Consider the following 27,278-nt stretch of genomic DNA (forward strand, 5'->3'; position numbering starts at 1 on the left):
GACCCGGCGCTTTCGGTGACTGGAGCGGCCGAGGGGCAGCAGCGCGCCCCGAGATAGCGAAGGCACGGCGGGTGTTTCTCCATCAAACAGACACGGTCGCTTCCTTGGTGACAAACGTGGGTGTTGCCCTTAGTTCAGCCAGTGAGGACTTGACCTGCGGTGTAGTGGCCGTGGTATTGCGTGGTACGTGCGGCCGTGAGAGTGTCGGGGCCGGCCGAGCTCTTGTGCAGGGTCCAGGCAGTAGGGCTTTGCCTGCTTCCGCGGAGACGGAGACTAAAAAAAAGAGACAGTCGGCAGTTGTATTAGTTTCTAAAGCGAGGAAAGATCCCCGTCCTTCAGGTCCCCCCGTCCGCTTTCTTAGTTCCAGCTCCTGAGCCGCTTTCCTAGTTGCAGTTCCTGAGCTCCGTGCCCAAGAGATGGAGCGGTGTTGCAACGCTCCCATCACGCTGTTGCTGCCCTGGAGCCACGCAGGCCCGCTGCTGCCTGTTGCCAGCAGGGCGCACGGCTCCGTGCGGAGCCCGCTGCCCTCTGCCGAGCCTGGGCTGTGGTGCCCGGGGCCGCTCAGGCATGTCGGGCTCACCTGGCTGTCCTGCTGTGATACCACGAAGGGATTCAGAACAGTGCTGGCAGAGCTGGGTTTGCTTGAAAACTCTCATTTGTGTGCAGTCGGATGACAATAACTTCGTGATAGAGCCCTGTAAAGGTAGGAAGGAAAGACGATGAGGAGCTTCAGCAGCACACATCTCGCAGCTTTCCCGTGCCCAGGTGTAAAGAGCTTTCTTCAGCAAAAGGTGCTGTGGCCACCGGATCACCTCATAGAATCAGAATGGCCTGGGTTGAAAAGGAACACAGCGATCATCTAGTTTCAACCCCCCTGCTAAGTGCAGGTTTGCCAACCACCAGACCAGGCTGCCCAGAGCCACACCTCCTTGTGTTTGACTGCATGCTTTGATCTTCTTTTGTTCTGTTCTTAGTCTGTCCCTTTTGTAGGGCTTTCCTACAGCACCTGAGAAAGAAGTGCTTTGGAATATTGGAAACGTTTCCTCTTAAAAGTTTAGTAGTGTGCTTCAGCTGTGTTGTGTTTGTGCGAGTTTGGGAAGCGCAGGTGCTTTCCATGCAGCTGTGGGGCCCTGACTGCCTGCTGTGGGTAGGTGTGTGTGTGTGTGCACTGCTGGGTGCTCTGCGAGACTTCCAAGCACATGCTGGCCTGGGCAAAATGATCCTCATTTAAAAACATGTGCAGTTTTAGTTTAAATATTATAGCATGTTTTGATTGGAATTTGAATAGTGATCTTGAAATTAACCTACCTGTAGCTTGGTCTCTGGTTTCTTTTATTTTGTATGGCATGAGAAATAGCTTTTCAGAATTGTTGTTTTGTTTTTATGCACTACATAATACAGAGTTAGCTGACAGCATTTACCAAACATGGTACAATTCTCACATAGGGTGTATTTTGAACATACTAAATTATTTTCAGTCACAAAGCTGCACAGTCTGAGTCATAGAATCATAGAATCATTCAGGTTGGAAAGACCTTCAAGATCATTGAGTCTAACCACAACCTAACCATACTACTCTAACTCTAACAACCCTCCGGTTGATTGGTATGGTTGGTTTAGATGTATGCAGAGCTTGCCTGGTTGGAGGACTTGTCCTGGTGCTGTTGTATACAGACTCTAGTTCTTCCACAAGTCCATGTCCCTGCAGTAGATGGCTTTTTGTTCCCTTTTCTGGCTCTTTCCCTTCCCCTAGTGATAATAACATCCATGGCACCAGTTAGAGGCCCAACTCAAGAATGTGAACTGGCTGCAAACCAAGTAGGTGCATTGTGGTGGTGGTTTCTTAGTTTTTCAGTTTTGTTATTACAGTGTGTGTTGTGTTTTGTGTATGTGGTTGTCCCTTATGTCATTATTAAGACTCTCACACTCCCCAAATGGCAGCCTGGTGCTGTTCTGTTGGCAAATGTTCCTGCTTCCTACCTTACCTCAACATTGCTGGTGATGTGGCTGTGAGTTGGACCTACCTTTGCTCTGAGCCAGTTTATAGTGTTGGTTTCCAGTCATATCAACAAGCGCAATTATTATTACTGATGCAAGAAAAGGGAGCACATCTGAATGCTGCAGTGGGTGAGTAAGAGCAGCTGTGGCACGCAGCTCACCTTTGCCCAATGACAAACTCCTCCTGCACAGCTCAGCGCTGGGGCCTTGCACATGCCTTCATAGCCCTGGCCTTAGGCTGGGTGCTGAGCCAGCCCTCCTGGAGTGCCAAACCTAGCATTTCTGTAGGCTCTGTGTCTGTATGTTTCCTTGTCCAATGGCAGTGGGCACTGTGAATTTGTTCACCACCATAGGTAAGGGGTTTGCTAACTTCCACCTCTGTGCGAGGTGGATGCTGTACAATATAATGACTTCTTGCTATGGGTTATCCCTAAATCTGTGTTTGTTTTGGTACAAACATTCTGGTTATGGCTTTTGCCTTAAGTGATTGTTACTGAGTCTGGACTGTCCCAAAGTGGCTGAAAACAAAATAGGCAAAAATATTACAAGTGTACTTAAAAAGCAAGAGATTATTGAAGTGTATCCTTCAACATGATTTTTTATAATGACTTTGAAACCTTAGTTGTACCTCAGTCAGTACAGGAAACACACTGTCTCTGGTTTTAAAACGGAGACAATTTCATAGTCTGGTTCTGAAATCTCTTACTTTATTTTCAGTTCTTCTTAGAATTTATGTGTTGGGAAGCACTTCAGAAATTGAGGTAGCTCAGCAACATGAGTGTGAGTTAAGTACACTCCTTCATCAGTTAGCTTACTGAAATGTAACTATCTGTTGCATAACGTGGTGGAACTGACAGTTCTTAAAGAAACTAGGTGTTATTCCTACTTGTATCGCAATCCTTAAAGATATGGCTTTATCTCTGTGAGTCATTTTCACCACTGTCTGGTACAGAGCTGATAGAAACCTGGGCCAGTGAAGACAGTGAGCTGTACTGCTCTGTGACAGCTGCCTTCCACGGATATGCAATCACTTCTTTCAGACGCTAAAATTAAGAAGAGCTTAGAATTGTACTGAAGAATCTTTAGGGATGTCACCAACAGAACTTTTCTAACCATTATTTTTTAACCACTTGCCAATGCTCAGGATTCTCTTTTCCCATTTCTGCTCTGGGGAATTTCTGCTCAGACCACTGCTCGGGGTCTGCTTTGCTCTCCTGAGATAGAAGCGGGACCGGGGCTGTTGTGCTAGCTTTGGTCTCCATCTGAAACCACTTCTAATTCAGTTATCTCCCTCCTTTTGCCCTGGGAAGGAATAGCTTGAAAACAACCTATTTAAAATGAAGGTGAAGCTAGCTTTTTTTTAAGGAACTCATTCTTCTCTTTTTTTTCCCCCAACTTCCTGTATATCATTCTTCCCCGTGTGCTTACTTCAGGGACTCTCTCCAGCTCCTCCTTTTGTCACTCATTTTCTATAGCTTTTCTCTCATTTCTTCTTTCTGCTTATGTCAGTGAATGACCCCATTTCCATGTGCAGTTGTGGGATACAAATACGCTTCCTGCATTCCTTCCTTTCCTGTAATTTGGCAGGGTGTGTAAGAAAAATTCTCTATTTAGTCACATTAATGGAGTTCCTAGCAGGAACAGTTGTTTTTTTTTCTCTTCCTTCACCTTGGTTTTGAAGAATAAGGTTGCAGAATGAAAATCCATCAGTTTAGGTGAAACAGCTTGCCCCTATGGAGTTCATTTTTTAATAGATGCTGCTCAGGATGTCCAGTAAGTGGGTGCTTTTACTGTGGAATTAGTCCTTTGCAGCCTTTATAACTCCCACTGAAAAAGCATTGATCAACTAATTATTTCTATACGGGAAGAGGTGTATGCATGTAACATTAAGTAGGAATGACTGTGTAACTGTTTCTGTTTAAATTTGCATTCTTCCTTGCATTCGAAAATTGATTCATACCAGATAATTTGTTTTGTTCTCTCTTTCCTTGACCAAAGAGGCACAGACATCAGAATAACTAAGGTAGGACTTGAGGGCTGTGATCTGTACAGAAAGTACAAAGTATACGAGGTATAGAGGCAGCTATCTCTTGTAGCTTTGGCTGAGTGTTAGGAATCTAATGTGGGAAAGTCCTAGCTTTGGCTATGATGTAATTTTGGACACGTCAGCTATTTAACCAGTCTTCTTGTGGACAGCCAAATGGTTGGTTCAGCAGCACACAAGTAATACACAGTACAAATGGGAACATCTGGCAGAGTCTTAGGCTTAGTGATATGCTTTCTTCAAGCTCAGGCAGATTGTGCAGCTTCTCTTTATAAAATCAGGGTTATATGAAGTTGTGTTGACACATGCATCAAGGTTGAATTAAGTTCCGATCACTGCAAGGGTGTTAGAATGACCCATAATACAGCTACAAGAGGAGATTGTGCATAAGTCAAGTTAATGATCTTTGTTTTCTTTAAGGTATGTTTTGACTGTGGATCGAAAAACCCTAGCTGGGCAAGCATAACATATGGAGTCTTTCTTTGTATTGATTGTTCAGGGACGCACCGGTCACTTGGCGTGCACTTGAGTTTCATTCGGTAAGTGGTTGGTATCTTTCTACAACAACAATAGAAAGATTTATATTCCGGCTTCTAATGTTTTTTTTTTCTTTGGATGCCTGATCAGAGAGAGAAGCCTATTCTTTTCTTCTTCAAATGCTTTTAATGTTTGTATTGGCTTTGTTTTATCTGATGGCTACTTGGGAACTAGGTAAATAGGTAGGGTTCAATAGCATGTATGCCATGCACCCTTTCCCATTACCTCCTTATTGTGTCAGTAGCACACCTTTGTTGACAGATTTGTTTCTGCACTGAAGATGATGAAAACAAAGAAGGGAGTAAGCATTTTCAAGTGCTTTATCATTTTCTCCAAATCAAGACTGAGGCAGATAGCACTTTATTATCTTCAGTAGCATGACAGTGTGTTGATCATAATGATAATCTGATGCCCTCACAAGCCAGTTAAGAGACCTGCATAGCCTTTTTTGGCTTGCTTTGCTTCCTGAAGTAGTTCATTACGTTGCCACAGTGATTGTACCAGGGACAGGAGGAGAGAGTTTTTATGTAAAGTGCTACCCCCTTTGGTGGCTCAGCCAGTGGTTGCTGTTTTACTAAGGTTCTCTGATCTCAGGTGAGTGCCCTCACCTGGGTTACATCTGGTAGGCACTTGAAATATTTGAAATGGAAGATGCTGTTTGAAGTATATGAGAGCAATGCATTTAAGAATGGATTGCATTTAAAAGCAAATGTTTTCCATCAGCTAAAACCAATATTCTTCCTCTGTCGCTTTGTCACTGTATATAAGAATGTTAAAAAAGGTCTTTCAGGAATCCATTCCTGATGATCATAGTACTATAATGATTAGAATTCTTCTAATAAAATTACAGAATCACAGAATTGCTCAGGTTGGAAAAGACTTTAAAGATCATCGAGTCCAACTACAACCTAACTGCACTATCCTAACTCTAACAACCCTCCACTAAATCATGTCCCTGAGTAAATAGTCACTGCCTCACACTTCCCCAAAATAATTTGTGTGAGAGACTCTTTACACAGAAAAAGGTAGATTTTAAATGGCTGTGGAGATAACATTAAACATGTTTTCCTCTCTTCAGGTCTACAGAACTGGATTCCAATTGGTCTTGGTTTCAACTGAGGTGCATGCAAGTTGGAGGAAATGCAAATGCTGTATGTATCCTGCGCATTGAAGCTTGTTAGGCTGGGAAACTATAGTTGATACATTGTCAATACATCTAATTTAACAGTGAAACATTGATAACTGCTGAAAGATGGCTTTCCATCTGCTTGTAAACCTAGTTAACAAGTGTTTTCCTGAGGCTGTATTTCCTTATAGGGCTTACAATGATGCCATGACAAAGACCAAGTCAATGTTGAAAGTCTCTCGTAAGTCAAGGTATGACTTTGGTACAGTTGAAATCAAGATAAGGCACATGACACTGTCAGAGAGGAAGTAGCAGTGTTTTTGTTTCAGCCAATTCATATTGGCTGTTACTTTTGGTTTCATTTCTCATGTACTTAGTAATAAGTTTATTTCACAGTACTTTTGTAAGTTAAAGTTATGCCAACTGCTGCATTTTTCTCAAAAAGACAGTTCTAGTTTTATTCTATTTCCATGCAGAGAACGGTGAATTGAGGATAATTATTATTTATCTTCCACTTCTGCATTTTCCAGTCTTTAAATTCTTTAAATTTGGTACTTGGCAAGTGACTTGTTTCTGGTGTGCAGATCTGAACAGCTGTGCAGCTTCCTCTGAAATAAAGTGATGTTTTCACCCTCCTTTTCTCTCTCTCTCCTTTCTTAAGTTTACTCTTTTTTTATACTGCAGTTATATGAATTTAATTGTCAAGTTTCTTTTATACCATCTGGTACATAAACACCATTGTTTTAACTAATCAGAAGAGGGATTTTTTTAGCCAAAGGTTTTAAGACAATTGGAAAGAAGAGACTGCAGAGTTTGAGAAAGAACTGCATTTAATTTCAGAAAGCATATTCCCAGAGGATTAACAGTAAACATCATTTAATTTTATGTGGTTTCTTTTTCATTCTGCTTGGATGTCACTGTTTCCTATAACCCATTATACCAAGAGGTCAAATATAAGCACACTCACCCCTTATATACCTCAAATTCATAATGATCTGTTTTGGATTTCCTGAGAAATGAAGATAAATGGCTGAAAATTTAAAGACTAGTTTAGTAAACTACCTGAACAGTTAAAAAGTAAAGGTGACATTTTCCCTTTAATTTAATTTAAAAACAGTTTCTTTTTTTGTTCCAGTTAAATTCTATTTTTACTAACTATTGCTTAGAAGTACTGCCAGATTAACGTTTGCTATTTGTATTTTATAATTGCCTGATGACACTGAATCTTGGATAACAGCAGTTGTGAACTTCCTAACTATTTCCTACCTCTCTTGGAGGTTGCTAGGAAATGTGGTGTTGCAAGTTCCTTTTGTCTTCAGAATAAATATCTACAGTGATGGCAGTTGGGGCCTACAAAGAAAAGCTCTGGAAGTCAACTTCATAAGTGTAAATGTATTTATAAGTGGAAATACACAATCTTTGTGGCAGGGTGACATTTACAACTGTTTTTATTGTAGCTACAGAGGTTGGCTGGCTTAATTTTTTACATTGTGGTATTTGTGTACTGGTTTTACATTTGACACTATAACCTTCAGTTATCTGGATTTGCTGACCCTATCAGAAACTTGTTTACTGTGTTTTAGTGTAATGGTCTGATATGTTCTTTTGTGCAAGAACATACGATGTGATTTGCTAGTTAGTTCTAGGTACTAAAATACCTAGCTTTTCCATGTTTTGGTCTTGCAAACAAAATTTGTATTTGTATGTAAATAGGCACATAAAAAGGGTGTGTGTATCTATACGTACATACACAGAAATGTGGGGGGTTTGGGTTGTTTTTTTTTGTTGTTGTTTTGTTTTTTAAGGAAAACCATTTCTTTATATTCGTTTTGATGCTATTGAATCATAGCATCATAGAATGACTTGGGTTGGAAGAAATGCTTATCTAGTTCCAGCCCCCTGCTGCAGGCAGGGCTGCCCCCCACCAGCTCAAGCTGCCCAGGGCCCCACCCTACCTGGTCCTGAATGCTTCCAGGGATGGGGCAGCACAGCTTCTCCAGGCAGCTGTGCCAGGGCCTCACTGCCCTCTAAAGAATTTCCTCCTAACATCTCACCTAAATCTCCCCCTTTAGTTTAAAGCCAGTATTGGCTTGTCCTGTCGCTGTCTGCCCATGTAAAAAGTCTGTTGAACATACATTGTTCTCCCTAGCATGAAGCCAAGCAATGCCTTTTAGAAAATCAGAAACATCTTTTGAAGCCCAGCTGTTGGCAGTCAGTTACCTCTTCCTTTCTTCAGTTGTTAGATTTGGAGGTAGGAATCATTCTATATGATTGGAATTATGTATAATTCTAGAACATCCCACTAATGTTTTTGGCTTTTGTTGTTTTATGTGTTCATATGTTGCCATAAATGGAGTTTTCTTCTTATTTTGGAGATTTATGTAGCCTTCATAGTTCAGAAGATTTAGAGGCAGGAGCAGAGTATTTTGCTGCATTGAGTGCCATTTGTTTTGAAATTTGTTTCTTACAGCATTTTATATGTTTTGCTTCGTAGTCTGCTTTTTTCCATCAACATGGATGCACAACAAATGACACCAATGCAAAGTATAACAGTCGAGCTGCTCAGCTTTACAAGGAGAAGATTAAATCTCTTGCAACACAAGCAACAAGAAAACATGGTACTGATGTAAGTAATATATGTCTTTTCTCATTTAGATTTCTGGAACACTTCCTGTTCCTTAACCACTAGAGTCATTTAAAGTTTCTAATTTACAATGTGAAAGATAATTATTTTGGAGGTACTGCTACACACTGTTTAGAGGAGGCAAGAAGTGGAGTAAATAATTTGCAGAAGATATTGAGGGTAGAGCTCAAGCTAATATTTCAGAAACACTTCTGGGTTACTCAAAACATTAATTGTACCATTTAGAGTAACTTACAAAAATTGTAGGTGGAAACATCAGGTATTCTTCAAAATGGAAACTACTTTGTTTCACAGATGTACTGCAAAATTGTATTTGTGCTGTTGCGCAATAAATATGCCAGCTCTTCTCCATGAATTATGCATTGTGATTAGCTTTGCTTTTCTGGAACTGAATTATTACTTAGAAGACCAGCATAGTAAAAACATAGAAATGCTAATAGCTATCTATATATAAGATAGTTGTGATTTTTACAGTGTTTTGATTGGAATAGGTACATTTTTCTACAAAAATTATACTTGAAAAATTCACAAATTGTATGTCTTGAGTGTACTGTTCTGTTAAAAGTGCTGATGCAGTTCAGGCATGCTGTCAAAGCCTTGACGTGAGATTGCTGACAGGAAGAAGTTGTTATTGAACTATGCAGCATATGAGTTTGCTGAGGTGTTAAGTAAGTTTGACACAACAGTTCTGTTTTGCGTACGCAGAATGAATGCTTTGATTGTTTAATTCAGCGTGTTCAAGTCCATGACTAATTCATTTGTAGTTGATCAGATGAGTGAGAATTAAAAAAAAAAAAGAAAAGGAAAAAAAGAAATGAAACAAAGCACAATACAGTTTTCTTGCTTTTTTTCCTTCTAGTCTATATGTAACACAGCATGAAATTTAGTGAGTTAAAATAATTTTATGTTATGGATATTTTATTTAACACAGTTTACATCACTAATTTCAGAGAATTTTTTTACTTAACAGATTTAGATATGAAACAAATTTAAGTAAACATAATTACTATTTGGGTATAAGTTGGCATGAAATTCCCCAAATGACACTGTAAAGAACTGTGGTTATCTTCAGTTACAGATTTCATCCAAAAAATTTGGTATTAATAATTTATTTCTTACATAAAAGAAAATAGTAAATATATTTCTGAATATATTACAAGCTTAAGTGATGATGTGCTATCTATATTGAAGTGTCATTCAGTAATTAGTCTGGTCCCATTAAAAAAAAATCTCTCATTTACTGCTGATTATTTAATGATGAGGTAAGCTCATTACATATTTCATAACCTTTTTGAATATGGTCACTGTTTTCAGCATGATGTCTTTTGCATGTATTAGAAAGAACCTTCTAAACTTGGAATGTAGATCACAAGTTCAGGTGTTGTCTTGCAGGGTTCCGAGAATGACCTGAGGCACTTAGGGCTCTGCAGCCTACCCTGAGAACTGTTAGCATCTTACAAAAGCTTTCTGCAGGTGCAGTAGAGGTTTTGGAGATCTAGACTAAGTGGGACAATTCATCAAAGTACCAGACCATGGTATTTTCTTAGTGTTTTTTTTATTCTTACATGAGTATATAAAAAAACTTGATTCTAAAACTCTAGTGATATTAAATATTGATAATATTACTGCAGCAGAGCTTATACTGAGTATTTGGTTAGGAAGGAAACGGTTACTGGGAAGGAAGATATCACAGCCATGGAATGTAAACAAGGAATGTCATATACTCAAATAAATTTGCAAGGGTTAAGTGCTTAGGAAAAGAAAATCACTAAATTTTTAACCTGATAAAAATGTAGTTTTAAGATAAGTGCATCTTTTCAGAATACTTTAGTGCGATTGTCTTGTAAAATTAATAATCTCCTTCTCCTCCTTCTTTACCTTGATCCTCTCTCTAAACACCTGTAGCTGTGGATAGATGGGTGTGGAATGCCACCTGCATCACCTCAACACAAAGAAGAGGACTTTTTTGCATCCCATGCTTCTTCCAAGGTATAGGTTGACTCTACTTAATTCTTTGCTTTCTGAACATATTAGGATAACTGTGTTATCCTATGTTATGTTATGAAGGGTTATGAAGATTAAACCCTGAAAGAAAATCTTAGACAGTAGGTTGTTGAATTAAACTTGTTCATCTTCTCATCCTTCTGTGAGTCTCAAAATTCTTCCTGAATGTGAATGACTTTCTAAGATGATAATTCAGAATTACCCAAATAATAGCTAAATGTGGAATGAAACTGTTTTTCTTAGGCACACAATTCTACTTGGACTTATGACTGAGCCATTTGGCTTGAGAGTGCCCTGATTTAAATTCACTAAGTGAAAACTTCAGTTTATAATCAATAAAATAATAGTTCCTAAAACATTGGCAAAGCAGGTGCTTTTTTCCTCCCTGCAGAATTACATCTTCTTTGGAAAAAATTAAAACGACTTTCTGCAGACTATTGCTGCTGTTGGTTTTTTTATGTGTTTGATCTTAGCTCTGCTCTGCTTTCCCAGTGCCATTTGGTGATAGATGCTGTGTATGTTTTGGAGAGCAATGTTTCAGAGACTCTCTTGACTCTGATATTTGAAAAATACCCATGAAAGCAATTGTGGTCTTAAACTTCCAATAATTAAGTTACTGCTCCACTAATATTCCTAAATATTGCAACAATATTGAATGTTCTGGCAGTAGTGTTTTCTAGTACATTTGCTGTCTGCTAACACCTAAAACTTTTTGTTATAATCTAGGGTTTTACCAGAAGATGATCTGTTCTGACAGTAGAAAAATAATTATTTTTATTTCCAAAAGGAACATGGAATAACACTTGCGAGGAAAGGCATAAACTGAAGCAAGCTAGGGAGAAGGAGGGTTAAGCAGAGAACTGTTGCAAATATTTTTAGGCTGAGGACAAGTAGTAGGAACTTGATGCAAACCCTCTTGAGAGGATTTATGGGTCAGGTACAGTAAATTTTCAGAGCAGAATTTTTGAATAGCTGAAAAGATAGGAGTTCAGAGACAATTAGTTTGTGTGCTTCAGGGCAAGAGATTCCTTGAGTGTGGTATTTTGAGAGGGAAATGACAGGACGCTTTGAGGTTGAGGTTTTAAAGAAAAGCAAGCATGAACTGGCACAGGATTTGTAGGGGAAAAAAAGGTAATATTAAGCAGGTATTATTGTGTGCAGGCCTCAGGCTTGCCTGGTGAGAAGGATATGTCTGAGCAAAGTGAAAGGACTCATCAAAGATTTTGGAGTACTGCTTGTAGTCAAAAAGTAAATGTTAGAAAATGAGAAGTATGAGAGCCTAGTGTGGGGAGAAGGGTTGTTTATTATATGTAAATAAATTATTCAGATCTCATGTACTGTATAAATGTTAAGAGTAAAAAAAATAAATAAAAGTGAATAGCCAGCATACAGTGATGAAATCTAGAATGTAATTAAAATGCATGTTGTTGTTTTGGATGGTAAACACTGAAATTTCCTGAAAGGTGGATACAGATGCTCAGCAGTGCTTTGAAAACAGCTCACTTTTTAATAAAAGTAGGCATTTCTTTTAATAGGTTTTAAAACTAAAAGCTGTAGTCATAAGAATTCAATATTAACTCATCAGTGGTTTTTGAGTACAGTCCTCATATTTATTTGATGGATTCCATTTTGTGTGCACTTCTGATTTTTATTTTTATTTTTTTTTAATTTAATATGAAGAATACAGAATGGGTATTATCAGAGCCAGAACCAGTTCCTCTACAACAGAAAGCTTCAGAAAACATCTCAGAAAGCTATGAAGGTATGATTGGTTCTTTGTTAACAAAAAACTTTGTGCATTTTCTGATAGTTTCTTTGTTTAGGCTCTCTTTGCCCTGCTTCAGTAGTTAAATCATATAACCTTGCTAATATCTTCAGAACTTTGGGAAGGATTGTGTTTTTAGAAGGGTTGTGCTAGAATGTGTGGTGTTGCATGTTCCTTTAATGATGTTTAGTGGAAATCCAACTTAAAGTCTGGTTCAAAAGATTTCAGATGAATCTTTGGGTGACTGTTAGTAGCTGGTAAAGCTGTAACAGAAATAACACATTTTGGTGTCTGTATCAAACAGTACTCTGAGGATGGTGAGTTGTGTTTTGGTATTTAAACATTCTGATGAACCTTCTGGTATTCTTACCCTTGCTGTACATTATATTTTCAGGTGGACCAGAACATGGACCAAGTGTTGATTGCCTTAGTACATCACCAAAAGCCACATTAGGTAATGAGCATAAGCAGAAGACAGCAACCAGTATAGTGTACCTCTCTGTGTGTTTTTACTCAGAATGTGTGACTGGGAAAGGATGTGAAAGTCTTACTTCAATATTCTGTACATGAGTTCCTTTGAAACATCAGAATTTGTTTTACGACTTCTCTTAAACACTGTATTCCATTAAAGAAATCAGTTTTAGTCAACGGTGTTCTGGTTTTATCTATGTTATCCTAGCTGACTTGGTGAGTTTAAATGCACCTAGAAATGGTGACCAATAGTGCCTTAAGTATGTTAGCTGCCTTCTAGTTCTGCATCTGTACACGGGTGGAGCACTGTGCTATGAATAATGGCCTGCTTTTTTTTTGTTTGTTTAAGCATAACTTTGTATAAAGCAAGACTACATGTTGTAGGTCCCTCTTTTTGCCTGGACATAAATTTGCTCCCTTTTCAGAAAACAAAACATAATTAGACAGGAAAAATCTTGTATTTGTAATGTAAAATCTTCAGTGTCTAGAATCTAAATTTGCGTAACAGTAAGGAATATGTCTTTTTATAAGTTAAGAAGTTGAGAAAAACAGAATAGAATTAAATACATAGGTAGCGTATCTTTTTTAGGATCACCCTGCAGGAGCAGGAGTATTAATTTTTCAGCAGCACAGTGTTAGTAGAGAAGTATAGCTTGGTCTAGCTTAGTGCTTCAAGATGGCATGATCTTCATTGCTGTTTTTGTGTTCACTTTTTTAAATGAGATGGAGCTAGAGAGTAGGAGAAATAGTTATCTACATGTGCTACCTGTTTTTTTCTAATTTTTATCTATAACACAGGTTTTTACAAAACAAGTGCTTTTCTTACTTGTTTTGGACAAGACAAGTTCTATCTAACATGAAGAATCTCTGTTCTGTGTATTCCTGTTTAGTCTATTTCTGACTAAATTTCAACTCAAATTTTTCCTGTATGTATAAGTATTTAGTAGGAGTTGTTTGGAAACTGTAGTTAATTCAACTGCTAATGGCCTCATTAAAATACCATGATCAGGAGTTGCATCAGACTTCATGAAGAGCAGGATGTAAATACAGTTATTTTGTATGTTTCAAAGTCTAATACAAAGCATTAAGTCTGGAACTTGCAAACTTTATGTAAATTTAGACTCCTAGTAGTATATTTAGGCAATTGGGCAAAACTCTTTATTTCAGTGGTAGAGTATGTTGTCACCTCTGGTGATGTTTGTGATTTTGTTGGTGCAGTTGTGATGATACTGATTTATTTTATCTTTATCACTGGTTTTTAAACGTAGATAGTGCCTTTCTATCTAGTGAAAATTTGTCCTGGACGTGGTTTGGGATCAGGTAAACCTCTAGTATGATTCAGAATGGCAAGTCTGTGTACTAGCAGATATCCGCAACCAAAAACGGAACCGTAATTTTATTCTTCTTAAGAATAGGCAAGAGGTACCGTATCCTCAATCAGAGGCTCTTTCTCACATTTTCTTGGTAATAGTTACCACTCAGTTCACTGTTGTTCAATTTAGTTTCTGAATCTCTTCATGAAGAAATTGTAATACTTTATGATAGTAAATTCGAAAACATATCTTGAGGCTGAAATTGTAGAAATTCTCTTTTGCAGTTCTGAAATTAATAAAAGCGTATGTCGAGTAATGTACATTTCATCATTGCAGAGAACACCTCCTTTATAAAAAAGAAGCCGAATCAGGTTAAGAAAGGGGTAAGTCTGTATAATTAACATTTTTTTTCCTCTGCATTACACACCTGTGGAAATAGTAAATTACAATTTGGAAATGCATTATGTGAATTAATACTGAACAGTACATATATCAGTAATAATTTATGAAACTAAAATGCAATAGAAAACAACTAATGATCCATTTCAAAATGAATAGGTCCCTTCCAACTCAAATGATTTTCTGATTGTTAAGATACATTTGTCTGACAAATTACTGATTAGTGTTGTTCTGTAGCAGAGTACTTAAAATGCGTGAGTTGTCTTCTGATTTCAGATAAATTCTGAGTGCGTTTGCGTGTTTGCAGCTTACTGCACTGTCTAGACTTTTACACCTGCTGTCTTTTAAAAAATAAGTAAAATAAAAATGTCAAAGCCAGTTTTGATACATAGGCTTCATTCACAACCATCGTGCCTGCAACTTCATCCTTTAATGTGCCCTGTAAGCTTTCTTCTTTCTTGTCAGATATGTTGACTCTTGATTGTTAGACTTCTTTCAGCTATATTAGTTGACATTTGAGTTCTTTTTGTAGCAAATCCTGAAAACAGAGGCATTTCCAATAGCTCTTATAAGTGGCTAAATATGCATGTATGGCTTAATGTGTCAGTATAAGGTGAACTTGAGACATTCAGATTTTTATTTGTGTAGCAGCTCTCATCTAACATCACACTGCTGTATGGCACTTTGTTGTATTTATAATAACTTGCAGCTGCATTCAGTTGAAGATAGTTTCAAGATACTTTAGAGACTTGTTTATGGATTGGATCCCAACACTTTCTTAGACATCTGGCCTTTGTACAGAAGACATGAGGAGCTGAGTGATTGTTCAAGGAACTGAAAACTGAGCCAGATATTTCAGAGTTGACTCAATGTATTTAGGAAAAGCTAAGTTTTGGGAGTATAGCTCACAATTCCCAATAAAATAGCCCTATTATTAGGCTACAAGGATGTCATGTTACAGGGAGTCACTACATTTAGATTTGGCTAATGTACTTTTCCATACATTAGTTCCATTGGATCAAACAATTGAAAAGATTGAAACAAACAATTCGTTGCTCCCACTAGATGGCCCCAGTATACAAGAGGAATTTCATATTTATTCCAAGTGGCTGATGCAGCCATGTTCTCTTAGAGATAAAAGATCGTAATTGGGTTCACAGGTGCACATTGCATTGTCAGAGCCTAAAACTGTACAATTTTGTGTGTATATAGGCCAGAGCTCTTAGATGAAGACTTCATGGTGTTAACAGGTTAAGATAGGTATATTGGGAAAATTTATGTTGCTGTAGTGTTGCAGATGAAGAATTGAACACGTGGGAGACTGAGAGCAGCAGTTTGAGTGTTTTGTTGTTTCTGAATCTACATCATTTTGTCTATTCATATTGGTAGCAGTCAGTGTTTTTTAAATAATTGATGAGCAGAATGAAAGAATTTGTATTCATGTTTTGAAGTAATGAGCTAGAAATAGATTTATTTTAAAAGAATCATTGCAAAACTGTGACCTCTTTAACTGACGTCTATCATAATAAAAACAAAAACTTGCTGTGCTTTGCTATATGTAAATACTAATTGTGCATATAACTTTTGCATATAATTTTGCATACACTTATATACAAAAGTTGTGTATTCCTATCTTATGGTATATGGTTAAATACCTATGTACACACTTATTAAAAATATGAATAAATCAGCCCTTACTATTAAGACAACACGCTGGCCAGTAAGAACTATTTCAAAAATCTCAGTCATTTCTATAACTTCTGTAATTATGAATTAAGTGAATGAGCATCAAATGATTCAATTGCAATGAAGTTTATTATATTATTGTTATGCAGCATAATCATTATTGACGTTGCACTGTATTTTCCCTAACAGAGTGTAGTATTTGCTATTGCTTTCAAAATTGATTCTTCAGTATTTTTTTCAGTTGTAATCATGGGTCTTTTTTATTTTTAATTTTTTTAACAAATCAAGCTTGGTGCCAAAAAAGGCGGTTTGGGAGCACAAAAAGTCAGCAGCCAGAATTTTAATGAGATTGAAAAACAAGCACAAGCTGTAGATAAAATGAAGGAACAAGAGGATCTTCATAGCAGTAAGAAAATAGAGATGGAAGAGCCACTGTAAGTATGAATTGTATATACAGTGGAAAAACACAATGCCTGATTTGTTATTAATGAATTAACTGTCAGCATTTTTAATGCTACCAAAGGACTACTTTTGCAAATAGAACTTCAGTTCTTAATTTACTAAAAATCCCCAAATGTGAATGGGATGTGTCAAAAAGTAATTGTTCCATTGCCCATGTTACCAGATGAGACTCTCACCTCTTGAACTTTCTTTATTCAGTACTAGTTATGTGGTTTGTTTATGTAATTCATTTTGGTTTGGTGTAATCATCTGTATAAACATTGTAACAGACTCACTGATTGCTTAGGAATCATACAGGTACACTGTATTATTTGTGTATGTATTGGGTAAGAGTTTCTCTGTTGAAAGTGGCAGGTTGGTTAAGTAAGGCTAGAACTGCCTGCTTCAGCTGTTTTATACAGAAGCTGCCTTCATTTTCATAAGAACTTGTTTTCAGTCAGAGGCCCCAACTCTGTTAGTCCATCCTCAGTTAATAGGCTGCAGTTTTTATTCTTAGCATTACATCTCATAAGAACTAGGATGCCTCATTTTAATAAACTATTGAGGAATTTTCTGTGAATAATTGCAATTACAAAATTGGAAGATCACTTGGAATTCATGATACCAAGCTCTTCGGTCTGCAATCTGCTTAATGGTATTTTTGCATACATGTTACATGGCCTCTGCAAAAATTGATGTTTTGTGTGCATCAAAAGTATTAATTACAAGGGGATCGTTTGTTTTTTCCGAGTATTCTTACCACAAAAATCACATTCTTCATCGATTGCCAAAAATTACCAGTAAACTGAATTGGAGGAATGTGTTGCTAAATAAAAAAGAAAAATGTTTGTTCACTATTAATTATTTTTAATGATAAATTATTATTTATCGTTTTTATTTATTATTATTATTATTATTTGTTATTTTTAATGATAAAATATTATTATCTTTAATGATAATCTTTTAAATGATATTATGCAGTTTGCAAGAAACTCACATTAGTGATTCTATTTTTGTGTCAGAAACATTTGTCAGTACCTGATATATATAGGTCCTCTGCAATATTTCTGGACTAGCTAGAACCCTTTAGGAATGTCTGTGAATGCAAGGGATGCACATAGACCTGTGTTTATGTATCCAGTCTCAATAGAGGCAAGGTAACATTCACTACAGATTAACTTTTTGGGTTTTTTAACTGTAGATGGCAGTGTATATCAAAATTAAAGAAGAATGAATACTTCTAAAGTTGTGCATGCCTCCAGCTAATTTGTGTGGTTTTCATTTTAAAATCTAGAGTAATGAGCTTTAGTAAATTAATTAATTGTGACTTTGTTATATGTTTGGAAATTTTACTTTTGATGCTTTCTTTTTAGAAAGAGACCTAAGATTTGAAACTTAAGAAGTAATTTTATAGTTGGTACACAGTTTCTTCATTTTCTGCTGTGCAGTGACGAAATAATAGACTACTAGAGTTACCATAAAACTAATAGGTATAATGATGATTTTTAATCTGCAGAAAATAAGAGTTTTTTTTTATTTTAATTAAATAGATTTCATGAAACAGACTGCTATCTTTTTACTTAAGTAAAGTGCTGAGTAGATTTCTTTCAGTATCAGTATTAAGCTGAAGTTCAGAAAACATTTCCCATTTTCTCTAGTAGGTTCTAAAGAATAAGAATTGATTAAAAACTTTCCTGGATATATTGTGTAGTTTGATAAGTTTTTCAGATTTTACTGATTTCAAAAATCATTCAACAGATGACTGACATTTATTGTTGTCAGCATCTGAACGTAAGACATAATGCATTTTAGTTCTGAATTAAAGCCTTCTGAAGGACCAGTCAAAGGATATCCAGTCATTATAAGTTCAAGTGCACAATTTCTGTCTTGCAGTAGTCTGCACTGTCCAGCAAGATATGACTTTTGTTAGAGGCATTTGTACTCTTGTTTAAAATTAAGTAAGGACACGTGAGGCCTGATGAAGAGCAAGACCCGAAGAGCCCATTTCAGTAATCAAATGGCTTTTCTTTTCATTCCTGTTTCCGTATAAAATGGATGGAAAGTTAGAAAGAAAATGTATTGTTTTCAGACTTAGATATTTCCTTTCTATTTGCAACAGGAAGTCTACAGGTATCTACAAGTAACATCTAATTCCCATTTACTTTTCTTCTGATAGTGTTCATTTGTACTTTACGACAGACACAACCTATGACTTAGATATTGTTGCGTTCCTCATTAAAATTACCCTTTGTATCCCTTTTAAGCTAACAAATTAAATTTAAGCAGTATTCCTACAGTTCTTCTGTAATCATGATTTAAAAACTCTACCTCCTACATTGATACTGCTGGGAAATTAATACTGTTTTGAAGTTTAGAAAGGCCCGTGGCATCTCAGAACACTTACTGTATTTGAAGTACAAGGAATGTTCAGGTGACAAAATGTGTTGCTTGTCACAGAGTAAATAAGTTTTGGATGCTCCAGAGATTCCATACTAGAGAATATATTTGATGTTGCAGCTACAAAGATTCTTTTCCCTCTTCTGAGATTCTTTTTCTGGGACAGAGAAGAGCAGCATCAACAGAGGGGAAATGTAGTCTACCTCTACTAAAAGTTCCTCAAGTATATATAGCAGGTGTTAAAACCATTAGGAGCATGTAGGAAGATATAGCAGGGCCAAGGAGTGCACTTGGGGAGCACACTACTAGTGTTGTATTGTGGATACTGTAATGTATCAGAGTTGGGTAGTTTTGGTAATTATTGGGAGGCAGGTACAACTATGACAGTGGTTGACTTGATGGTAGAGCAAAATTCTACCCTGAACTTTAACAGTAGAATTTTTTACGTATCCTCTGAAGGAGGAAAAAAACCAAAACAACAATAACGGAAAAAACCCCAACCATACTCAAATTAGAGTACTGTTTAAACAGTATTCTCTACCACGTTTCTCCCATTCTTAGAGTTGGAATGTGATCTTGTTAATGAATATTTTCAGTAAACACAGAAAACGAGATATAGTTGTATAATACGCATTACTTGTTTTCTATCAATATTACTATTTTAAAATGATTTTACAATAACATTTAACTGTATGTTTTGTTCTAGTGTATCATCTTTACGATTGGCCTACAGAGATCTTGATATTAAAACAAAAGAAGAAAAGTTAAATATATCTGGTAAGAAGAAAAATGAACTAGAGAGGCTTGGCATGGGATTTGGCAGCAGCAGAAGGTATGTGAGGTTCTGTATGCTGTGTTTAAATAGACTGTGGTTTTATGCAAATAGTCTTGATTTTACTTTTGAAATGAAAAAATATACTCAAGTGTGAAGTGTTAAGAAAATGTAATTGTCAAAGAATGGAGTATATGTCAGAGAAAGGGGTAGGAGTTTTAATTTTCCAGACAGAAGCTAACTTAAATTGTAGATTGTCTGTAGGATTTTTGTGGTATTTAGCTGTCTGTGATGAGGGTAGCTGGAATGTCTTCATGAACACTACAAACCTAAGCATAGTCTACCCAATACATGCCAAAACTCTGAAAAATCATATGGCTCTTTTACAGCTGTTGGAATGCTTTGTGTATTCAAAAGTCTTGTCATTACTTTAGAGAACTGTAGCTGAGCTTTCAAAGGCTTTACCTTTTTAAATTCCCCATTTCTTCTTAAATGTTTGTAGAGATTTTGCAGGTTTCAGAAACTACACGAAGGCTTTCATTATTTATGTATTTATTTTAGGATGTAGGCTTTGTCATCTCTTCACATGTATATATATGTATATTTTTTTCACTTTCCCTAGTGGCATTTCCCACTCTGTCATCTCAGATATGCAGACAATAGAACAGGAAACACCAACAGTTGCAAAACCAAAGAAGAAGTACATAGATGATGCAGAAGACTCCTATTTCTCTTCTTCTAGTTCAAGGTAATGTATTGGCTTTATGTTTTGAGTGTATGCAAGTTATGTATTTCAGTGTATGCAGTATATTTGAAACAAGATAAAAACAAGATAATTGCACAGATCTACACACCTGTTATATTTTGAGGGAACATCCAAATAGAAAGTTGTAAAATACTTGACCTACTCTCAATAACACAAATGTATTTAGAATCAGAATGGTTTGGATTAGAAGGGACCTTAGAGACCATCCAGTTCTGACCTCCACATCCTCACTGTGCTCAGATCCACTGACCAGTCTCCATAAATATTCACCAAACGTTCATGAATGTCAGTAGGTGCCTTTTTTTCCATATGGAGGAATTTAGTAACACAACTTTGCTTCATACCCACTTCTATGTCAGATGCCATTTTGTCAGACTGCCCCTCTGCTGCCATCTGTCACACAGCAACAAAATGCAGTGAGATACTGGCAGGAAGGTTCAGCCTCTACTGCCATTCTACCAACAGCCACCTCTGACGTCATGAGCCAAAGTCTTCAAATACGAGGCATTACTTTCAGAGTAGCCTTTGTAAATATAGAATATAGTTTATATATATAAGTAACAAAACTTATTTTAATTTTTGATATTTTTATATTAAAACATATTAAAAAAAGAGCAACAAAAATGTGAAACTAGTGGCATCTTTTACCTTACCGTAGGGAATCTATGTTCCATTTAGAAGTCATAGCTAATGTATTTATGTTGACAGTGTTTAGTTAATGTATCAAAAATCCATAAACTTATTTGCCATAACTTGAGTTAGCAGTGCACTCTGCCCACCTCATGCCCTCATTTCAGACCAGACAGGGATAATCGCTCACTGATGTTTGGTTGGTGCTGAGTGACAGTTGTGCACTTGGGCCAGGTGAGCCACTCAGTGGGTCAGAGCCACCACCACAATGGTGCAGGGCAGAGAGTGGCTGCCTTGTCAGCTGTGTTGGTCCACATACAGACCATGGGTTGGGCATACTTGATCTGACCTCCTTCTTTTATTTTAAAAATATTCCCCTTGTTTCATTGCTATCAGATTGCATAAAAAGTCAGTCTCCCACCTATTCTTAAGTTCCTTTTAGGTACTTGAAGGCCACAATGAGGCCTCCCTGGAACATTCTATTTTTCAAGCTGAACAAGCCTAGTTTCCTCAACCTGTCTTCATGAGAGAGGTGTTCCAGCCCTCTGATCATCTTTGTGGCCCTCCTTTGGACCTGCTTCAGCAGCTCCATGTCTTTCTTGTGCTGGGGGCCCCAGGTCTGCATACCCTTGTGAGGGTAGAACAAAGGCTTCACTCGCCCTGCTGGCTACCTCTCTTTAATGCAGCCCAGGATACAATTGGCCTTCTGGGCTGCAAGTGCTCACTGCTGCCTCATGTCAAGCTGTTCATTCATTGTGCCCCCAAGTCTTTCTGTGCAGGACCCTCCTCAATGAGCTCTTCTTGTCAGTACAAATATGGGATGGCTCCAGCTAAAGTGCAACAGCTTGTACTTTGCCTTCTGGAACCTCATTAGGTTAACATGGGCCCATTTTTCAAGCCTATCTAGATACCTTTTATGGCATCCCTTCCTTCTCTTCTGTCAGCTGCACCATTCAGTTAGGTGTCATCAGCGAACTTCCTGAGGATGCACTCAGTCTCACTGTCTTTGTCACTGATAACAATGCTGAAAAGCACTGCTCCCAAGATGGAGCCCTGGAGGACACTACTAACCACTGGCCTCCACCTGGATATAAGACCACTGACAACAGTCCTCTTGACTGTGACCATCCCACCATTTCTTTATCCCTCCTGCAGGCCAGCCTTCAAATCCATATCTCTCTAACTTAGAGACAAGGATGTGATGGGGGACCATGTCAAAGGCTTTGCACAAGTCCAGGTAGATGACATCAGTTGCCCTTCCTTTGTCCACTGATGCTGTTACTGTCATAGATGGCCACCAGATTGTTCAGGTGTCATCTGTCCTTGGTGAAGCTGAGCTGGCTGTCTCTTATCACCTCTGACTTGCGTGTGCAATAATGTAGATTTCAGGAGGATTTGCTCTTACTCTGTTGTTTGTTCACGAATACCTTCAAGTTATTCTGTGTAGGACTGCTCTCTATCCACTCATTGCCCAGCCTTTATTCGTGTTTGGAATTGCCCCAGTGCATGACCTTATTCTTGGCCTTGTTGAATTTCATGAAGCGTGCATAGGCCCATATTTCAAGCCTTTTAAGATTCTTCTGCATAGCATTCCTGCCCTTCAGCATAATGAAAAGAAGCTACTTTTTTTCTGAGAAGTAGTCTGAATTCTGTGATATTTATGAGTTTTGTCTCACTGGTTGTCCAGTCCTGTCTAGTCTTTATTTGTGAAGAGTTGCTCTACAAGCTTTCGTTGACCATATGCAGAATCTAGTTAATATTTGCTTGTTTTGTGGAACTTCAGTGTATCTTCAGTGCTCAGTTGAAAATTAAATAAGTATCGAATTCTGGTACAAGGTTGACTGCTGTTGGCATCTTTTACCTAAAAACATGCCAGATGCAAAAAAGTAAATCTTGATATGTTGTGTGCTAGATGAATTAGGCAGATGTCTGCAGTCTTATAATACAAGACTTTGTCTTTAAATATAAAATTAAGAAAAATCCTAGACAAAAAAGTTTGGGTCAAAGCACAAATATACTCCAAATTTTGCTGGGAAGGAGACAGCAAAGTGCTTGACAGGCATTAATTGCATTCAAATAGCTGGACTGATAGAAACAAGCGGTCCTTCTGTAAACTTTATTGAATTGTTGCCAAAGGAACATGGAAAATGATACCTAATTACTTGTAGGTAGGAAAATAGAAACGCAGAGGCTTTTATGTCATTACTCTGTTGTGTAATCACTAGCAGCAGAATTGCAAATATGATACCAAGCAAACTGGCAGCAGTCTTCTAAAATGAAACATGTATCATCTCAGTGCTCCTCTGTTTATTTGTACCTTGAAAAGAACTGTTACTGCTCTCAAATTATTTATAAGTCTACTAGCAGAGAAATTATGAATTATGGAAGAGGCTTTTTAATGTGTTTTGGTTCAATAATTAGAAGGTAAATTGTGACTTAGCTGCTTTTGACTCTTGTGCATACTGTAGCAGTAGTAGAATCTAATTGGAGCTGATAAACAAATTCATTCTCTTTAGAGAAAGTGTCGGATTGTTGGACTTGGTAGGGTTTTTAAGGCAGTTATCATTTATTGCAAGTTGTGACTTTGAAATAGAGGCAGAGTAACTTTACTGTCATTTCAGTATATAGCAAAAAGCAAAATAATCATGCTGGATGTTAGTGCCGTGCTGGTACATATCTGTAAATCAAGCAAGATAAATACCTTAAGATTTTATTATATAATGAAAGCCTCTCAAAATCCTTGGATTAGTTTGATTTTGTATTATTTTTTTTCCTACATTTAAAAAATGTTTATTAACATAATTAACTTTTTATATGTGTGGTTTTTTTCCCTCTCTGATTACTGAAGAAATATTCTGTAAAGTTAGGAAAACCTGAAAGGGAAAGGTGAAGAAATAAGTCATTTTATTTAAAGCAGCTCATGAGTAATCCCTTTCCAATCCTGTTGTTTTGATGGTCTTTGAGGGATTAGATTGCTTCACCTCTCTGTCCTCATACCCCCACTTTGTTATTATGCATTCCTATGGAACTTTTGAAGATGAGCATCACTCTCTAGGTGAGCATCTGATAGATTCCACGAGTTTTTCATACTTCGCTTCTACATCCTGCTGCCACAGGGACATTTGACACAAAGTGAGCTAAAAGGTCAAAGGAAAATGGTTATAGGAAAGCATATAGCACCTTGCCATATTTCTGAGCTGTTGAGAGTGAGATCAGTGACTGAGTGAGGCAGTTTGGAAAACAGTCTTCCCTCTGATGCTCTGCCACTTCTGTCTGGGAGTTTCTACCTTCCTTTTACTTTATGAGGTATTCCACTGAAAACAACCTAGAATCACAGTAACAGGAAAAGATTGAATTAATATAGTGATGTGCCCCAAAGAGTGATTTTTTTTCCTTTCATTTCAGTTTATATTGATGACTTCCTGTGGATTTTCCAGCTGTATCCATATAGTGGAGAGATTAAAATAGTGCTTTTAGCAGGAAAAAGTGCCCTCAAAAATATATTGCGTGTAACATCTACTCTGTGAGATAAAGTTGTGAAAATGAAGATTGCATCTCAGTGAGTCTTGTTTCTTGGTGTCTATTGGGAGAGAAAGGGAGAGATTTTTGCAGAAGTTAATCACAGATCTGTCCTTGCTCTTTTACGTGTACAGTGGTGGGAGACTTTACTGAAGGTGTCACATTTCCCATCAACTGCAAAAACAGTGTCCTGACTATAGCACAAACAGAGCATGTTTTTCAAATGACTCTTTTCATGAAATGTGGGTCTTGGCTTTAATGCCTCCTTTTGTTTTGGTCATCTTACCCCTATCTTAGTCGTATCCAAACTTTAGAATTTAAATTTAGCCACAAAGAGGAACACTCAGTGTTTAGCATTTAATATATATGTTTTTTCCCCCCACGTGCTAGCCAGATGTCTTTAAACATATGTAGATAATCATACATAAGGGGAAATGCTCAAGATAAGGTACCTTGTCAAACGTGCTTCAGTTTTTTTCCTTTTCTTTCTGTTTTTATGTTCTCTGCAGTTTTGATATACAAAAAGATTGTCTCAGTTGTTCAAATGAGATGATTTTCAAAAAATATGTTCTTTATCATTGTTTAATGAAACATGTTACAAAGCTCATAAGTTTCATAGTAATATTTGCATACAAAAATGTACAGAACCTGAGGTAAGGGCTTTCCATACAGCTTTGAATTTTGTTTGTTAATGCTGCAGAAAATGGGAGCAGATTCTCTTGCTGGAGATGGATTTGTATGTAATTGTGAGATCAGCCACTGTCAACTCTATGATTAGAAAACTTTCCTGCATGTGGACCCACAGCACCATCAGATGGCATGGGTTAGGTGCATTTGGATCTCTAAAAGTGCCTCGAACGTGGTGGTGGCTTTATTCTGGTATATTAGTATGGAGTGTCAAGAGCACCAAATGTTTATGAACCAGCTGGCTTGTAAGGTAGTCATGATGCAAAACCATTGCTCACAGAGCTTGTTTTGAAGTTTTTAGGATTTCTCTTATGTCAAGTAGGTGTCTTGACAGTGTTTTTTTCCAAGTGCTTTGCCTGACCCTAAAACAGATGGAATACTTAAATTAACAAAATCTTTGCTCTGCTGTCTTCGATGAGAACAGATCTCTCTGGAAGTCCACTCCGTATATTCGTGGCCATATCCAGCCTAAAGGGAAGGTGAACTTCCCACTCAGTTAAGTGTAAGATCCTACTTTTTCAATATTTCTTTTTTCTTCTTTTATTTAGATACTATGATTCTTCAGATTTGAGAAGCAACACTTTCTCTAAATGGGATGACAATTCGGATCCTTTTTGGAAGAAGGAAAGTAACAGTAGAGATGTTGATGTAATATTAACTCCGAAAAATACAGGCTTTTCAGAGAGGTATGCCAAGAAATACTAACTGATTTTTGAACAGAAGGTCCAAGCATGTTAATACAATTTGAATCCCGATCATAGTAGTGAGATTTTTTTCAGACTAGAGGGAGAATTTGGTCATAGCTTTGATTATCAGGCAGGGAACCTCCTGGCTGAATTTCTTTTGTAAGCTGAATTTCGTGATCAGTATTTTTAAAAGTTATTGTCTGTTTTGATTTGCAATGTATCTACTGGAGATAATTTCCAAAGTATTTGTAGCAAAAAGGTGGTAGGCAAAATAGAGAATGACTCTCATTTGACTGTTTTGAGTACATACTTGTTTTACTTCCTTTGTGTATTGTCTAATGAACCAAGTAGAACCCAGTTACCAAAGGAGTGAAACTAAGCTCTTGGGATCAAGATATCATCACAGTTAGGTCTGTTGTCTCTTTGATAAGAGATGAATGTATTTCTTCTTGTGACAACTGTGTTTTCATCTTTTCAATAAAATGGAAAATGCAAGAATGTGGGCTTTTGTGTGATTGCCAGCTGTATTTTCTTCTGTTCTTATTTAAAACGATTTTTCATTTATCTGTATGCTTAATGTAACTTTTTTTTTTTAAGACAAGCATAGTCTCTTTTTTCTTAAAGACTGGACCATACATTCTGCACAAAATAGGCATTGATATCATTCATAATGCTGTCAGTTTGTTATGTAAGCTTCTTTTTTTTTTCTTTAAAAAATGGTATAAGCAGTTGAATATGCATGTTTGCTGAGATAAAAGGCCGGATCTTTTCATACTGTTTGGTTTAAATGTGACTTTCACTGATGTTGTGCTTTTAGGTGGGTTTGTTTTTCTTTTGAGATTTTGTAGGAATACCCTGTTTTTGTTGATGTAATTTTGGCTTACTTTTTCAGTGCGCTCTAAAAATAAAGAAGACAGGATTAATGAATTTCAGATACTATAAGTTCATTGTCTTGTAAAACTGTCACTGAAATTTTATTTGCTGCTTTATCAGACTAGTTGTATAGTCCTGGATTTATGCTGATTTAATTTCTACATGCTGCTATTTTATAAATCACAATTATGCTTCTGGACTTCAAAAAAATGAAGATGGTAGTGCTTCTTATTTGATTTAGCATTCTGCCATGATATAAATGTAACACTGCCAATGCGTTCTGTTTTTTTTCTAGGCCTGCATCTCGTCGTAAGCCTGAGTATGAGCCGCCCTTAAGCACCAATGAGGCACAAAAAAAATTTGGCAATGTAAAAGCAATTTCATCAGACATGTATTTCGGAAAGCAAGATCATGCAGATGTAAGCTGAAAACAGTGATAAATGTTACTGAATGTGAAAATATTGTTTGGCTCTAGAACAAGGTGTTGTTGTATATAAAGAGCGGGCAATAAATACTTAAC

The 27,278-nt window shown here is 37.1% G+C and overlaps 1 protein-coding gene across 1 annotated transcript in view; it reads left to right on the forward strand.

Moving 5' to 3' along the window:
- The first annotated feature begins 164 nt into the window (after window positions 1-164).
- ARFGAP3 (ADP ribosylation factor GTPase activating protein 3) overlaps window positions 165-27,278 on the forward strand; it is a 33,125-nt gene continuing 6,011 nt past the window's right edge. The window contains exons 1-13 of the mRNA XM_031555182.1: window positions 165-183; window positions 4,463-4,581; window positions 5,658-5,730; window positions 8,200-8,331; window positions 10,255-10,338; window positions 12,034-12,115; window positions 12,513-12,572; window positions 14,239-14,285; window positions 16,276-16,421; window positions 19,532-19,657; window positions 20,220-20,345; window positions 25,748-25,885; window positions 27,054-27,177. Coding sequence (XP_031411042.1) covers window positions 5,704-5,730; window positions 8,200-8,331; window positions 10,255-10,338; window positions 12,034-12,115; window positions 12,513-12,572; window positions 14,239-14,285; window positions 16,276-16,421; window positions 19,532-19,657; window positions 20,220-20,345; window positions 25,748-25,885; window positions 27,054-27,177 — 1,092 coding nt within the window. The 5' untranslated portion in view covers window positions 165-183; window positions 4,463-4,581; window positions 5,658-5,703. The remainder of the gene's footprint in view (window positions 184-4,462; window positions 4,582-5,657; window positions 5,731-8,199; window positions 8,332-10,254; window positions 10,339-12,033; window positions 12,116-12,512; window positions 12,573-14,238; window positions 14,286-16,275; window positions 16,422-19,531; window positions 19,658-20,219; window positions 20,346-25,747; window positions 25,886-27,053; window positions 27,178-27,278) is intronic.

This window comes from Meleagris gallopavo, chromosome 1 (genome assembly GCF_000146605.3).
Source record: "Meleagris gallopavo isolate NT-WF06-2002-E0010 breed Aviagen turkey brand Nicholas breeding stock chromosome 1, Turkey_5.1, whole genome shotgun sequence".
Lineage (NCBI taxonomy): Eukaryota > Metazoa > Chordata > Aves > Galliformes > Phasianidae > Meleagris > Meleagris gallopavo.